Raw genomic sequence first — 18019 nt, forward strand, 5'->3', positions numbered from 1 at the left:
TGATGAGGCAGTAGTCGACACATCTTTCTGGAGATGTTAGCTTAGCTCTCAGGCTATAATGCTACCTAGGGGATTCTTGGGGGCAAGTGTGGAACAGTGTTCACCTGCATTCTTCTTCAAAAGCCTTTGCAAGACATCATGAAGACTTTGGGCAGGAAGGGGCACTGAGATAGCTGGAGGAAGTAGACAACTCTGGTTACACTATGGAGTGATGTAACCGTGTGTGTGTGTGTGTGTGTGTGTGTGTGTGTGTGTGTGTGTGTGTGTGTGTGTGTGTGTGTCTGCAGGGGGGTTGATTTATGTCCATTGAGATTAAGTACTAGAAAAGCCCTCAGAGGCATACAGCAGGTGCATAGACCCTGCTTTTTCTGTAAAGCCATGACTCCTCCCTTGGGCCCACACAGAAATAAAAGTAGGGTGAAGCTGGCTTCTCTGCCACCTTTCTGTGTCTCATCTTCTTTGGGACAGACTCCTGTTGGATCTGCACAACCATGCTGCTGGTCACTATGAATAGCTTGCCTAACACCTCATTGCCATTTAAGGCTGAATGGCATACAGATAATTTTCCCAAACCTGCTGCCACCTTGGATTCCAGAGGAGCAGCCTCACAGGAGAGGCTGTCCCCTAGATAGGGACAACCATCTGTGTTGGAGAGGCTGCAGTCAGAAGCAGGTCCCACAGCACAAACCAAACTGCCCCCTCTGAGATGATGGTGGTTAGATTAACAACTATCAGCTCACTTTGCAGGATCAGAACTGAACCAGTGTTGGGCCAGACCATACTAGCTGTCGAATTTCACAAACCTCCTGTCCTTTGTCCCATTTTGTTGCTGGCGGTTTTTCTTTCCAGCGTGGACCTGCTGCCACTTGAGCCCCAAATAAACACACAGATGCTATATTAATTATTAAACTGTTGGCCGATGGTTAGGGCTTCTTATTGGGTAGCTCTGTCTTAATTATCAATCAATTTCTATAAATCTACATATTTCCACATGGTTTTGGCTTACCAGAGAATGCCTGGACCTATTACTCCTTTGGCATCTACATGTCGTCTCCTTCGGTCTCTCCCTGCCTGCCTGCCTTTCCCAGAATCCTCCTTGTTTCCTAGTTCTGCCTATCTTCCTGCCTCTATTGGCTATTGGCCAAACTGTTTTATTCATCAACCAGTAAGAGAAACATATATACAGAAAGACATTTCCCCATCACCATTTCTTTCTCTTTAAGCCTATGGCATGTATCAATACTGGACAGTCAACTTGGGGTTATCTTTATTCATCCCTCTTCCCCAAATATATTAATTAACCCCCTTTTGTTTTCTTTTCATCATTTCTCCTCTCTTCCTTGGCACACTGGGATGGGTGTGGATCCTGACCTGCTGAGGGCTTCTGGAACCAGGGCTTCTACCCTAAACCCAGGGATGCAGATTCCTGGTTTTGATATGATGAGCATCACTGGACATACTGAGCAGGCAGTTAAATAGAGGATTCAGAATTAAAGGAGAGAGAGAGAGAGAGAGAGAGAGAGAGAGAGAGAGAGAGAGAGAGAGAGAGAGAGAGAGAGAGAGAGAGAGAGATTTGGTGGCCACCAGCAACCCACGGCATCAGTTGGGATCACAGTATGGAGAGAACGAGAAGTAGAGGAGGATGCTGGAGAGATGGCTCAGTGGTGAAGAGTCCTTGCTGTGCAATCATGAGGTTGGGTTCCTGCAACTAGCTAAGAGAATGATCTCTTCTAGCCTTGTGTGCACGTACATACACCCCCTACAGAAATCTTAAAAAATAAAATAGGAAAGAAATGGATGAGCTTACCAGCCCTACACTTGGGGTTAGAGTCCACACAGCACTGCATTGTGGGTGATAAGTAATTTTTAGGCTCCACTGTGGACTCTATTTACATATAGTGGAGAACACACTTGGTGATTGCAAACAGGCATAAAACACATTTTGGATCCTCTTCCTGTGGAGAACCGGCATCAGGGTATAGGGTTAACACAGGTAGAATCCTTAAACACAAGAAAAAACTTCATTCATTTAAAAGTGAAGTAATCTTAATTCTTTGATGATAAGTTATTGTTCTGAACTGCTTAGAGTCAGGTAGACCATTTCCTAAGACCTTAGACTTGGTATCTACTTATCTCTTTCTCTAGCTCATAGCATACACCAGATTTAATTTAGTATGTAATGTGTGTTTTTCCTCTGCTTTATGAGGGATTTTTTTTAAAGTTGATAATTTTGGCTTCCTAAATGACTAAACATAAACATTGTCTAAAATACCACATTACGTAATGAATTTTAAAGACTAACTCACTGTGAAGGTTAATACTGTCACCTTTACAAGATCCAAAATCACCTAGGAGACACGCCTCTGATCATTGCCTGAGAGGGATTATCTAGATTAAGTCACCAGGGAAACCACACAGTCACTGTGGGCAGCATTGTTCCACAGGCTGGGGGTCCAGACTGATTGAGCTGAGCCCAGTGACCACCTCTCTCTGCTTGACTGTGGACCCTGTGTCCAGTGACCATCTCTTTCTGCTTGACTGTGGACATGCTGTGTCCAGTGACCATCTCTTTCTGCTTGACTGTGGACATGCTGTGTCCAGTGTCCACCTCTCTCTGCTTGACTGTGGACCCTGTGTCCAGTGACCATCTCTCTCTGCTTGACTGTGGACCCTGTGTCCAGTGACCATCTCTTTCTGCTTGACTGTGGACATGCTGTGTCGTGACCATCTCTTTCTGCTTGACTGTGGACATGCTGTGTCCAGTGTCCATCTCTCTCTGCTTGGCTGTGGACATGCTGTGTCCAGTGTCCATCTCTCTCTGCTTGACTATGGACATGCTTTGTCCAGTGTCCATCTCTCTCTCTACTGCTTGACTATGGACATGCTGTATCCAGTGACCATCTCTCTCTGCTGCTTGACTGTGGACATGCTGTGTCCAGTGACCATCTCTCTCTGCTTGACTGCGGACATGCTGTGTCCAGTGTCCAACTCTTTCTCTGCTGCTTGACTGTGGACACTCTGTGTCCAGCCTCTCAATCCCCCATAGCTACGATTCCCCCACCATGACATGCTGTATCCTGGAGCCCTGAATCAAAATAAACACTTCTCTTCCTTAGTTACTTGCATCAGACATTTTGTAGGAACAACAAGATGGACATAATACACCAATAACTATAAATTTACTAACTTAACAACAAAGTGGTTATCATTTTTGTAGACTTTCGACATTTATACTTTTGGCACTTAATGAGAAATAAACACCAAAGAAATATTACACTGAAAATAGTTTATAAAGTTCCATGCTGTCCCCATGGCCAGAGTTACTAACATTTTTAGAAAACAATACCTCAATGAAATGGGCAAAAATTCAACATTCATCACATACATATCTTGCCACAAAGAATTTTCTAGAATCAGCCTCAGTAAGTTGTGTTAAAGTCAGCGATTTGTACATTCTGTGGCTGTGTTATTATTTTTTCTAAGTCAGCTTCCAGACTTCCGACAACGGAATGTGCGCCAGCACTGAGTCAAAGTTTCCTACCTTCTGAGTGAGCGTGCTTCTTGATTTCTGTGTGTTCCACATACAAGGCCGGCCTGTACCACACTTGGGGACCAGAGACAGACTCAGAAAGGCTCAGGTCTGGACTCAGCCTCAGCTGGAATCAGCAGTTGTATACCTTTTGCTACAATCTGATCTGATGTCTTCTTTCTCACTCATGCTTTCTATTCCTGAGTTCTGTAATAGCCTACCTTGGATGAGAAGTCCTTCTGCCACTGCTCTCGGCCTCCTGGCTCACAGCAATAGAGCACTGAGCCTAGTCTCTCAAAGGAAGATCCTCCCTGGTTCTCACAGCCAGGTACCTCACGGCGGCTATTATTTCATACATTACTTTTCACATATTCTTCCCTACTTGTGGTCCTGACAACCTAGTGAATTCGAGCAGCACATTCCTATCAAGGGAACTTAGTCACCAAACAACAGTGGGAGAGGAAAAACTTGCTTTACAGTTTTCAGGCCCTGGTGACTCACCTCGGGCTTGCTGTTGCTCTCTACAGGTGGCTCCAGGTTCTTATGGGACACTGTTTAGGAACACAGTGATTTCAGCTAAATCCTATCAATCCTATCAATGAGTAGTCAGGAACTATTAGCTGACTGTTAGTTGATCAGTCATCCTGAAGGCCGAGTGCTTTGGTTATTAAGGTCACTAGAATTAGCCACTGTGAAATGCTTTACTGATGCAAAAGAAAAACGGAGACAGAAAGACCCAGACTCAAGATGGGGGTAGGTGGGGGTGGGGAGGAAGAAACAGTTGAGAGAAATAGATAACCTGACAACCAAGCATCTTTTTGGAGTTTCTTTATTATACTGAGAAATCCCAGAGAAATACACAGACCCTGAAGGCAGAAGCAATGAGGGTAGAGACACAGCATCCGCAAAGGTACACTGTGGTCAGTTTTGATGGTGAAATTGCTCGTGGTGATTTCACATTGGAGCACACTGCTCATGAATTAACATCCCGATGACCCCATATGTCTAATACTTGATTAAATCCCCATAGATTAGAAATCCAAGTTATGTTCTTTCTAGAGATTAGATTGTGAAAAATGATTTACAGAGCCTCTGAAGAAGAGCAGGAAGCAAGAACACTGTGCCACGCAACCCGGGGTTAAACAGGGCATCAACTCAAAGCCTGGTCAGCTAGCGTTGTTTACTTTTGATCAAGTAACAAAAACACGCAGATTGACCTTTAGAGAAGCGACCAGGTTAGTCACAACGATGGCCATGTCAGTCAGTGTTTCTATCCACTCTACTTAGAAACATAGATGTGTGGTTACGTAGTGGTATTGTCCCACCAATCACAATGAGGCAGTCGAGAGGTAATCCTTTACCAGGTAGTGTTCACCAGGCCACTTGAAGCTGTACTGTTTACCCCACGAACTGTGGATAACAACCACTTTTTCATGACTTTGGGCCATATGTATTCTTCCATTGCTACTTCCAATAAAATAATAGAGAATAAGTTAGATCCAGTGATGGTTCTTCTAGATAACTGCTTTGGCTCATCCTTGACCTGGAAACCAACTCTCCAAGTTGAAACAGAAATCAAAAGCATCTTTCTAAGTCATGGCATCTACTAGAAGTCTACTGATTGATTGACACAATGGCCAGGGTAAAGGTAGCCTGTCTTGTTCCCTTTATTCAACACTACCAGGCTCCGTGGCCCTTAGAACACTCAGCTGCTTCCAGGCACAGGAGATGAACAGCTTCAGAGTAGGCAGGCTTAATGATAGGGACAGGTTGGTCAGTGTGTCTCTATTCAATGTCAACAGGCTCCGTAGCGATGAGAGCACTCAACTGCTTCTGGGCACAGGACAGGAACAGCTCCAGGCTGGTCAGGCTCCGTTGGCGGGTGACTTGATCAAGCTGTTGATTGTTTAGAAAGAGGAGGAGAGAGAGAGAAACTTCAGTTGGGAGAAAGCTAATGATGCCAGTGAGACCTACCAAGATGCCTTTCTGTATGAGAGGCATTGAAGCCCAGTGGGACTTCCGATCATCTTTCCCCAGGCAGTCACAGACACTGGCCCGTTATCCGGGCTATGACAGTGACATTATACTCTTGCAGCTGACTGTGGCCTGCAGTTAACTGGAGAAGTTGTATGTAGACCAACAGTATGATTTTATAAAATATGAGAACAAACATGCTGGTTCTTAAAAAAATAGATCAAACCCCCTCAAAGATCCTATCAACACCTGGAATGTGCAGAACGGGGAAAAAAATCAATTACATCACACTTGGATCCAGGAGGAAAGAGGAATGAGGTGATACCTTCAATTTAGCCAAGTGTTGTGGGGTGGAAAGGACTGTGCTTAAAAAAAAAAAAATGGAGGGGTTGGGAAAACAGCATATCAGTTAAGAGTTAAGAGGAAGTACTGCTTCTGCAGAGGACCAGAGTTGGGTCCCAAGTACCCACATAGAGACGCTCATAACTGCCTATAACCCCAGCTGCAGGGGCCCTGATACTCTCACTGGACTCTGAGCGTACCCACATGGCACATGCCTGTACCACATGGACAGAACCACACGCATAAGTGAAAATAAAATCAATCTTTAAGGTCTACTTCTCCTGTTAAGAGATTTTAAATTACGGTTATTTTTAGCAGATCGGCAGTAAACTAATGCAGTGATGGAAACCAGGTTTGCCAAAGACAGAACTTTCTGGATAATGAAGATAATGTCGCTAATGGTGCAGAAAGAAATAGCGGTGAGAAGCTGGTGCCCACAGCTTAGACAATGGGAGCCTCCAAGAGAGTGCTGTGGGGTTCTGTTCTATAATATAAAACTGCCATATCCCTTTCATAAGCACCCGTAAATCTAAGTGAGAGTTCTCTGTTAAACTGCACTTAATAATCCGCTGAAGTTTAAGATGATTAAAAAACTGGAAGGCAAAACTTTCAAAGTATCCAAGAGTCAGCTAAAAAAGGATGTCATTTAGCAGAACGGTTGTGTAGGAGAATGGGCGGGATGAGACTCCCTTCAACTCTGGGCATCTGAGGCTTTCGGACATGCACAACACAGTTCCAGCTCATCTTTCCTCTCAACCCTTTCCCTCTTTGTCACGTGATGCCTATGGATATCTATAGAAGCAAACAAACATTCCTCCTACTCACAGGGTTGTAACAGAACCCCGGGAAAGCAGAGGCATGGTCTGCCTTGCAACCCACTGTATCCTCAGCTTTGAGAAATAAGGCTGGAAATGTTGAGACACTTGTCAAGTGTCCTGAGGGTGACTGAACTGAACTGTGCACAAGCCCAAAGAGGGCCAGGCCATCTACTGGGAAATGGCTGACATAGCCTAAATTCCAAGAGCAACAGGAGGGCCAAACGTCAACCAGAAATTGGGATGCTAAAAAGACATTTTAGTATGTGCAGGGGATGTGCACGTACACACACACACACACACACACACACACACACACACACAATCCAAGTGTACACCATCCAGATTAGAAGGCGTGCAAAACGATTCTGTACAGATTCAGCATGTGGAATTTCTATGGCGCAGACGCTCATTATGTAGGTAGCAACAGGTGGACATTAAGTTGCTTTCCACAGGGAGTGGTGTGTAAAGGTTGGGGGGTGCCGCTGGGAGAAGACAGATGACAAGGACTGTCACCAGAAGCAAAGATGCCCACAAGGAGAGCCTGGCTCTGACATCTTGGCTTTTGGCTTCATGCCTCTGTCTGTTGTAAATTAAATGAACAGCCTTGGACAGCTAGCTCAGGTGGGGTCCACACCCTGGAAGTCCTCTTTGTCATCGTAGCTTCTCTTCCTGTGTCCTATGGTGACCTCTGTGCCACAGGGGCTTTTCTTCCTGCGCCCTACACAGCTTTGTGTAGTGATATATTCTGTTTTTACGAAGGGCTTTCTGCTGAGTTTGGGAAATGCAAATTTTAAAAAAGATCCTGTTACATTTTTTATTGCTTTTGGTATTAGCATACAAATTCATAGGTTTCATTTTGGCATTTTCCAACATAATTTGTTCATCCTCCTGTGACCTTTCACCCCCCCCCCCCCCCGGCAGCCCCTATGGTCACAGCACACGTGTTTCATGACCACTTCCTTTCTGCACAACTTCTCCTGCCCCGTCCCCCGTCAGTGGTCCCGTTGTGGTTCCATGGCCCACCCCCACAGTCCCGAACGTCAGCTGTTAGGATGAGTACATGACAGAGAACACGTGGCACTTTCCTTTCTCAGTCTGGGTTACTTTGGTTCGTATAATAATTTCCAGACTAGATCATTTATTCTGCACATAGCTAAATACAATCCCACTGTGGATATACGCTACATTTTTTTTCATTATCCATCTGTCAACAGATATCCAGGTTGACTCTACTTCCTCGCTACTATGAACAGAGCAGCAATAAACAGGGTTGTACAAACATCTCAGTGGGGGACACAGAGGCCTTAGGGTATGTGTCTGGGTGTGATATAGCTAGGGCATGGCAGTTATTGTGAAACCCCCGCCAATCATGTGATTAGACTAGAATGTGGGCCCTTCTGACTAGAATGAGGTAAAAAAGCAAATTGGTTTTAATGTGCAATGAACACTTTTAAACACCTGCCGGTCACTTGGGTTCCTTCTTCGGAGAACTCTGCCCATTTCACCAGTCCATTATCTATCGGCAGGGTTTTCTGTTTGCTGGGTTTGGATTTTAATTTTTGCACTTACGTACATATTCCAGACACCCAGTCCTTGCTTGCAGCATGACAGGGGGCCACCGGTTCTCAATTCTGACAGTTTCCTTTCCTGTGTGCCCTTGTCAATCTTACATACTCATGCCTGTCGATTCTTGGGGGTGTTCCAAGTGCTCCCAGAATTACATGTTCTGCCTGCGTCTATGCCTTCAAGTGTTTTTCCTATGTTTTCTTCTAGCAGCTTCAGCATTTAAATGAAGGCATTTGATCCAACTTGAACTGATTTCGGTTCACAGTCAGAGATAGGCATCTAACTTCACACTACAATCTGACATCTATTTTTGTCAACTCCACTTGTTAAATAAGCTGCCCCCACCCAGCCCCGGGTGTTCTGATGTTTGTAGGTAGTCATGGTTGTGTGAGTTTATTTCTTGATCCTATGTTCTGCTGCTCTATGTGCCGTGCTGTTCTTGTCACTAGGACTCTGTGTTATAGTTCAAAGTCATGTACTGTGGTATCATCTGGCAGTATTCTTTCTGCTTCTTACTAGTCATGATATTTTATGTTTCCATACAAATTTTAAGATCTTCCTAGTTTTGTAAAGAATGCTACTTGGGTTTTGAGAGGTATTTCACTGAATATGTGCATTACTTTTGGTAATATACTATTTTATGATATTCATTCTTCCAGTCCAGGAGCATGGAAGGTGTTTCCATGGTCTGTATCTTCAAATTCTTTTTTCAACTTCATATACTTTTTTTATTGTACAGGTTTTCACACTTTCTTGGTTAGGTTTATTCCTGGGTACTTTATAAAATGTTCCCTTTAAATATTATTAGTCTTTGGGTAAAATGAACACTGATAAGTGTCTTAGTTTGGGTGTGTTTCTATTGCTCTAAAAAAAAACCCACCATAGGCGGTCATTGGTGGTGCATGCCTTTAATCCCAGCACTAGGGAGGCAGAGGCAGGCAGATCTTTGTGAGTTCGAGGCCAGCCTGGTCAACAGAGTGAGTTCCAGGACAGCCTCCAAAGCAATACAGAGAAACCCTGTCTAAAAAAAAACCAAAACCAAAACCAAAACCAAAACCAAAACCAAACAAAAACCCCAAAACACTACCAAAAGCAACTTGGGGAGGAAAGGGTATATTTCATTTTACACTTTCAGGTAATAGCCCATCATCAGAAAAGTCAGAGCAGGAACTCAAGTCAGAAACCTTGAGGCAGAAACCAAAGCAGACGCTACAAAGGAGCCTTCCTCACTGGCCTGCTCCTCATGGTTTGCTCAGTGTTTGTTCTTATGCCACCCAGGATCACCTGCCTGGGACATTGCACCCAGTGGGCTGGGCCCTCCCACAATCATTAAGCAAGAAAATGTCACACAGGTTTGCATTGCCTATAGGCCAGTCTGATGTGAGCATTTTCTCAACTGTGAGTCCCCTTTCCCAAATGCCTCTAGCTTGTGCCACGTTGATTAAAATCTAACCAGGATAAGAAGTCTCTGAATGCTTATAGTACAGGCAATATTTCTCTGGCTTTTCAAACTTTATAATCCATGCATGCAAATTTTGAAAAATATCCTGTGATCTTATTTCTTCTGAAACAGTTATTTTAGACCCTAAACAAACTGCAAATAGAGAACAGGGGTTGATTGGTCCTGGGATTACACAGTTATGAAACTTTAATGGTGAGGCTGAATTGCTCAGTCTAACTCTCCCATATCACAGTATGGAAAATGGATGCTGAGTGGTTAAGAGTCCAGGTTTGCATTATCCATAGTCCTCCCCACTTAACAACAACAACAAAAAACCAAAAAACAAAGCTTCTTGAAAGGACATTTAAACACATCTGAGTTTGGTTGCTGTATATCAAGGTGAGTCTTCTTTGTTTTTGATGAGATAGGTTCTTCAGAGGCTCATTGCAAAGGAACCTGCTCCAAGGCCAGAGACCACTGAGGAGCTCTGGATGATGACACAATAACTCATCCTGATGTAAGATCAATACCAACTTCGAGATCCCTCATGTATGCACACAAGCACATACACACACACTCACATGCCTGCACTCACACACTCATACATACGCTCTCATACACATACACACACTCACACAAATGCACTCTCTCTCTCTCTCTCTCTCTCTCTCTCTCTCTCTCTCACACACACACACACACACACACACACACACACACACACACACACACGCAAGCACTCACATTCACATGCACTCACACACACATGCATTAACACACACATGCACTCACACACGCATGGCCATAAGATCCTGGACTTTTTCTTAGCCATCACAAATGGCTGACAGACATGAACACACGGGATGCTTCTTCAGTGTGGGCTGCACTGTGACTCCTTGACACCTCTGGATGAATACTGCCACCTTTCCTCTCTCCTGTCTCTCCGCCTCACTAGAGTTGAAAACTGTCAAGCTTTGTCTATAACGTGTCTGGTTGTGTCAACAGAGGCTCCCTGGCACTACGTCATGATGGGCATGCCCGCTGTCAGGAGTTTCCCTACTAAAGGGTTTTCCTCTGTTTTTAGATAAGTAAGTCTGGTGTGAGAGTCCACACTGCACAGAAAGCTACAGGTCAGGTTCACAGCCCTTCTCTGGGAATGTATCTGTGACATTGCCATACACCATGTTGATAGAGACTTTGAATCAACCAGGGAAGTGAGTGTCACATAAGATATGTGTTTAGAATGAGCCAGACTCTGAAAGAGTCAACAGTCTGGGCAGTGGTTTGAACCCAGGCTGTGCCTGCTGCTTTCATCCTGAATTTCAGAATGTGGGTCTGGACTCTTCATCAGAGCAGTCACAGTCTACATCACACTCCCTGATGACACCCAGCTCAGGGTTTATGTCTCCAATGCATCCCAGGAGTCACCGCAGAAAGGAGTTGTGTTCCAGATGGACTGCAAATGCTCATGGAGAGTAGATAAAAGGCAAGTAAGTGGTACAGAGAGTCTAAACTGCACTGGCCACAACTGGAGGGCTGGCTGTTGCTTTGTTTTAAGATGTCTTAGGGTAAAAACTTCTCTGTTCTCGAACCATCTGAATCAAGTTCTTCACATTGAAGCAGTCTGCCCTCTTATCTCAGGTTACCACAGAGGCCACACAGAACATGAGCACCCACTCTAGAATCTTCCTGTGTGAGCATATACCAGCACACTGTCTTGCTCAGCTCCACAGGCTCAGGGGCAATGCTCAGCCAGGAAAGAGTGCCCTGAAGTAGACATGGAGTTGGTAGGTAGTACCCCCAGAGTCAAGAACATGGCTCCTGATGACAGGCTCGGGGGATCTAAGGGAGAGACCTGGTTCCCACAGTTCTAGTTCTGCTAATGGCAATTCTGACACATGCAAGAAAGTAAGGCCATGGATTTAAAATTTTCAAGAAGGAAAGCTGACTACTGCTTCCCAGAGTTTCTGCCTTGAGAATCTGGATACTACCACTTGGAGTGTTTGAGGAACTGGCCACGGATCTCTTGAGGACCCAAGTAGCTGGACACTGATTCCCAGAGTGTCTGAGAAGCCAGACATGGCTTTTCTGAGTGTCTGAGGAGCTGGACAGAGTTTCCCAGGGTGTTTCTGTCTTGAGAGACTGCCCCTAAGTCATGTTTTTATTCTCCTGGCAACTGTATGAATGGGGCAATTGAGGCATAGAAAGGGTTATGACTTGCCCAAGTGGAAGAGCTGGGACTTGACACCAGGTGTGTGTGACACCCCAGCCTCCAACCTCAACACGGCACGGCCTTCTCAGATAAGAGCTTCAGTTATGACTGGGGGCCTTGGCACAGGGTCTATTTCACTATAAATACACAGGGGTTCTTTACGTTGTGTTACTCAAGTGCAAAAGCCTGTCAAGGTGCCAAAAAACCTGGCAGATGCTATTAAACAATGCAATCATCTTCCCTCCACAGGGGATTCCAAAGTTTGAGAAATTAACACACAAAGGGGTCCCTGAAAACACACCAGACACATTTAGAGAACACTCAGCTTATTAAATACAGCAGGGAAGAAATGCTGCCTTAAAAAGTCTGGAAATGTTAGCGGCTGCACAGACAAACTGTGGAACTCCCTTCTACCCGATGAAACAAAGGCTTCTGATTCATCCCGCACTGTGTGGTACTAAGCACACCTTGAAGTGCACAGCCATCTTAAGCCTGGGTGACCTCTGCTAGTTCATTTCTGCATTCATGTCCACCATTGGTCTAGAGGCTGGGTGGCCTGGGTGCATACTTGGTTAGAGGTTTTAATTACTTAGTGCCCTAAACTGAACACATGCAGTTTGATTAAAGCACCAGTAACTTGAATGGAAGTTACTGTGAATAGATTCCCCACCCCACCTTGAAACATTCTTCATCTTCAGGGATTTATAGTGTACACATGATCATGAAAAGCCAATCACTGCCAACTATACCAACCACCTGGAACATTTAAAACAGCCTCATGTTCCCAAGGGAATGAAGGGAAGAAGTCCCTTTCCTGTTGCCCCTCTCAGAGTCGCTGCTGCCTCCCAGCTAGGCTCAGGAACGGAGGAAACGATAACCTCCTTCATCCAGTACATTTAAAGGTTTGCTTTCACTCCCCACTAAGTTTAGCTGAAAAAAGCAGAAATAAAAACAGGGGCAGCCCTGCTCAGGGAGGGTTGATGGTAAAACTTGCTAAGCCTTGGTAGAAGGCTTCCATCTTCTTCACCAAGGGACAGTCTAGGAACAACGCGCCCATCTTTGGAGCACTCTTTATCCTAGTTTGCTTTCTACTGCTGTGATAAACACCACGACCAAAAGCAACCTGTGGAGAAAAGGGTTTTAATTCAGCTCACAGCTGTAGTCCCTCATGAAGGGAAGTCAGGGCAGGGCAGGAACCTGGAGGAAGGAACTGAGAGGCTATGGAAGAGCGCTGCTTCTCAAGGCTCACTGCTCAGCCCCCTATCTCATATAATCCAAGACCTCTTGCCCAGGGACAGCACCCCCAATAGTGAGCTGGGTCTTCCCACATCAATCATTAGTGAAGAAAACACCTGTCGGACTTCCCTATGGGAAATGTACGGAGGCCCTTTCTCAGTTGAGGTTCCTCTTCCCAGATAACTCGAGCTTGTATCAAGTTGGGGACAAAAACCAACCAGGATCATGTGGTTTTTAGGAAGCAGCAGCAGAAGGAAAGGGGAAGTCCTTGGTGCTCAAGACTAGGGACACCTGCTCTTCCCTAGTTCTGTTCTCATGGTTTTCCTCATCCTACCTTCAAAAATATACTTGCTGGAGCCTCTGATTGGCACTCTGCAGCATGAATGATGGAGTTCGATGCTACAGACAAAACGAGGTCATAGAAACAACACAGAAGAGCGTCAAGTCCCAAGGACCATGACCAGAGACAGTACCTAGACCCAGCAACTCCAAGTTCTCAGCCCTGGCCTGGCTTCTGTGCTCCTCTGGACTATAAATGCCCAGATGGCCTTACAATGCTGCCACCTCCAGTCTGTGCTGTGGGAAATGTTACACACTAGATAAAGGAGCCCACTTTTATTCATGTGTCTGTTGGAGTGTACACAAGTGTGTGTGTGTGTGTGTGTGTGTGTGTGTGTGTGTGTGTGTGTGTGTGAGAGAGAGAGAGAGAGAGAGAGACAGAGACAGAGACAGAGACAGAGACAGAGAGAGCCTGCCCACCAAGTCCTAAAAAGCACGCTGAACTCCTTATATGTTGGTCCCTTGAAGCTGGGGTTAAGGGCACCTATGAGCCACTAGATGTGGTGCTGGGATCCAAACACCAGTCCTCCTGGCTGAGCAGCAGATGTTCATACAATCTGAGCCATTTCATCAGCCTTGAAAACCCAGCTTTTAGGTAGTGAACAAGAACGTGGGAACAGGCTCAGCATGTTAGATGGGTAAGACTGGAAGTTTGCTGAGCTGGAAACTTTAATTTGGGGGTTGAACGAGCAATCGTTAGAATGCAATCCTCATCACTGAAGAGTCTGTGAAGGGAGCTGGGTGTGGTGTCACGTGCTTGTAATGTCAGGACTTGACAGGCTGAGGGACGAAGATCACCAAGGCCAGCCTGGACAACACAGTGAGTTTCAGGAGAGCCTGAGCAAGAGAGAGCAAGCAAGTAAGGAAGCAATTATGCTTCCTTGCCTTCTAACGTCAGCTGGACATTACAAAGCAGAACTGGCAGTCTGGAGGTTAGAATTTATGACCCCCAGGTGAGCCTGGCATAGAAGCTCTGGTATGTGGCCTTTTCTTCTATTTCGGTCATTTTCTTTCTTGTCAACTAAGTAACTCTGACCTATTAGTATGGTTCTTATGCATTCGAAACAATCGATAAAGAGCATTCCCCCCCAAAAAAAAACAAACCAAAAAAAACAAAACCCGTCCCATCCCCATTACTGAATTCTCAGATAAAGGGAGCTCCTGCTTCTCTTTTATATTTTATAGGTGAAGCTGGAAAAACTACTTGACCTTTGCATATAACCAGGCTCTCCCAACACTCTAGTCCACTGTACTGGGAGAGAAGATTAATAAGGGGTGGGATTCTCCTTCTGAAAACCAAGTGCACACCACCCCTGGGAGATGAGTGAGACGCCAGGCCTAACCTCAGGTCACCACTGTCTGTGGGTACAAGTTTCCTCTATAAGGACTCAATTAAGGGGACGGACCAAAGACTGTGTCTTAACTCTGTGTTTTACCGTAAACACATGACGTTATGCAGGGAATGGAAGGGAGAACTATCTAGAGGGCACGTGACAAGTCACCTGCAGACCACTGCCAGGCAGAAATTCCATGGCAAGACTTCACTCAAAGACCGGCCCTTTTACTCTATCAGTGTCACCGTGCTTGGATGCAAACTGAAGATGATGGCTCTTGCAATGCATTTCCAGGTTCTTCTGGATGAAAGACACAATTTCAAGTCTTTGGGAAAGGTCACTACACAGAACAGAGCCATATGCATTAAATCTGCTCAACATAAACACAGCAAGCAGTTAGTCTAATCTTATGGTCTCTGAGCGGCTAGGGATCCTATCTACTCCTTTAGGAAGATCTAGAGTAAGAGGCTCTAACAAGTTCCTCATTTATGGCTCTATTTCTTCAAAGAAAGCACAGAAGTTTGCTTGTAGAGGGCATGCTTAACAATACAGACTTTACAAATACCTAACAGTCTTTGGGTGGTAGAAGGGGGTTAGAAAATAAAGTAAGGGCTAGCCTTGCCCAGTTGGGTTAGGTATAAAAGAAATAGGGTAAAGCAGGGATGATGTCTGAGGAGGGAGACCACCATTACGCTTCACTGCTGACCCAGGAGAGCACTTGCTAAAGCTTCCTCGAGGTAGGATTAAAGGGTTAGGGTGACCAAGTTCAGCAGTTCATAGTTTAGTCTAAAAGGCACCAATATGGCGCTCATTCTCCCAGGAGTCTTGACCTGAAGCTGAGACACATTTGGGGGTTGCTCAGAGGAAGGGTGTGGCTCTCAAGTCTGTTGGGAACAGTTTCTGCATCTATGTTTAGAGGAAATGAAATCACAAGTGCCAAGTCACAGATGGGCTGCATCCCAGAAACCACGGGCAGCTGGCTGGCATTTTGTGCTTTCCGAGACTGACTCCATATCATTGTCTCACGGTCATTTCAAAGGGCTTCCTGAACTGAAAATGCCAGTGACCCGCACAGCTGTGGATTTAAACCTCTTTACCATTTAAACCCTATGGACCTGCACCCAGCTTCATGAACAATTTTCAGTGGAAATGGTTCAATTAGCTCATTTAGTTCTGTAAAATGAATGAGTAACACAGCAAAAGACTACTCCACTCCCAAATACAAGACTATATGAAGGACCCTGGAAAGATGGTTAAAAAATTTATGCTGCCTTTCTGGAGGACTAGAGTTCATTTCCCATCGCCCACATGATGGCTTTACAACCTCCTCCAACTCCAGTTCCAAGAGGATCTAAGGCCCTCTTGTGGTCTCTGCAAGTACATGACTACATGCATGTACACACGCGCGCACACACACTCTCACGCACACATGCATGCACAGTACGCGCAAAATCAGTATTTTTACAGTACATGAAAATATTTGCGAAGGGAAACAATTGATCAGAAAAATATCCCCCCAAACTCCTATGTGACAAAGCCCACAAAAGACATTAGTTGTACAGATCAAACAGTAAAGCTACAGGACAGGCCAAAGACAACATCTCAGCACAGATGATGATGATGATGATGATGATGATAGTATCCCTGAAAGGCAGCATTCTCAAACCTGCCTCTCAGTTCTCAAGGCAGGAATTAGAGAACGCAACGGATGTTAAGGTTGTTTATAATACCCAGTTATTCTGAACGTATACTTTTAAAGGATACACACCTCAAGAAAACCTTAGGTAGTAAAAGAAGTGCATTTGGGAGATACATTTATCAAGTAAGATACCAAAACTGGTTATAAATGACAGAGATTTTAAGGATGACTAACCACTAAAATGACTTGACAACAGACAAACCCCACATGAAGTTTTGAAGTATCCAAAAAAACAGTATGTATTTTACAGGCAACCAGGCCATACATAGAAAATGAACAAATTTACTGTAAAAAAAATAAAACTATTGGGTTTGCAGACAGAATTGCTTCTGAGTTTTATCCTGACGAGGAAAAAGTTGAGTGTAATTCTACAGATCACGACAAAGCAGGAGGGGGCCATGGAAACACCTGAGCAGAACACTCAGTGGATGGCTTGATTGAACCAGCACACTGACCTGTGTCTTGGTTACAGGGCTTATGACTATTAAAGGATGTAACCCCCAGATGGAACACAGTGCTGGGGCCACCGTCATTAATGTGTCATCACCCACTGCAGGGGACCCACGACTACAGGTCTGAGTAAAGACCTGCAGAGAGGGCAGATCTGCTGGTGTGTGTGTGTTCCGAGAAGTTCTTCAAAGCACAGCACTTGCGGTCCATGGTGCTTCTGACACAACCGTAACCTTCACTCTTTTAGGTTTCTAGTCTACACCCTGCCCTCACCAACTTAAAAATGCGCTAATATATTCTTTTTGAAGATACACAACATTTACACCTTCCTTCTCCTTATGAGCTTCTGTGTACGTTCTCCAGCACTGCTTTCATGTTGATAGTCTTATCTTAGCCATAAAGGCCAGAGGATGATTCCATCTTACATCCCAGACATGGATATGCTTATTACAACAGCTATGATCGTAAATCCATCCATCCTTTCTGGGGAGTAAAATGATATGTGAGTGTCTTCAACACAAACTCAGATGTTAAAGTGATTAAAGGTGGCCATTTTAATATACATTTTATTTGACACATTTACAGTATTTTATAAAGTTCACACCTCCATCAGACTCATTTTCTCATTTAATTTTTCTGACACTGCTCGATTCTCTTCATTTCCTGCCCAACTGTTTTTACTGTTCTGTGTCTGCCTGGGCTTCTCTCAAAGACTCGGCCACAGCACACCTTTGCACTTGGCATCCCTGTGTCTGGGATGCTCTTCTAGATTTAACCACTCTGCTCGTGTCTCTTCTTACATGTTGGCTCAATTCATTAAGAAAGCCTCTCTCTCTCCTCCCTCACAACATTCACTCACTGTCCTGGTCTTTTCAAGGTTATCTCAAAACATCATGTTTGCTTTCTGTCTTTATGTTAGTTCTCTAAAAAAAACAGGGTATCTGGTATCTACTTCTATGGTTTCAAGGTCTAGAGTACGCCCTAGCTCAGTGGGCATGGTACAGCTGGGCACCTTTGTCTGTGCTCGATGTTTGGATCAGCATCTAGAGGACTAGAAGGCTAAGTGCTTGTTATGGTTTGGA

At 44.8% G+C, this 18019-nt stretch overlaps 1 protein-coding gene across 5 annotated transcripts in view; it reads right to left on the reverse strand.

Annotated features, from left to right (window-relative positions):
- Positions 1-4342: 4342 nt before the first annotated feature.
- The window catches only part of LOC103164262 (coiled-coil domain-containing protein 91), a 187437-nt gene continuing 173760 nt past the window's right edge, over positions 4343-18019 (reverse strand). For all 5 annotated transcript variants that reach the window (XM_027430066.2, XM_027430067.2, XM_035449068.1 and 2 more), the window contains one exon: positions 4343-5425. In XM_027430066.2, coding sequence (XP_027285867.1) covers positions 5315-5425 — 111 coding nt within the window. In that variant the 3' untranslated portion in view covers positions 4343-5314. The remainder of the gene's footprint in view (positions 5426-18019) is intronic.

Source organism: Cricetulus griseus, chromosome 8 (assembly GCF_003668045.3).
Source record: "Cricetulus griseus strain 17A/GY chromosome 8, alternate assembly CriGri-PICRH-1.0, whole genome shotgun sequence".
Lineage (NCBI taxonomy): Eukaryota > Metazoa > Chordata > Mammalia > Rodentia > Cricetidae > Cricetulus > Cricetulus griseus.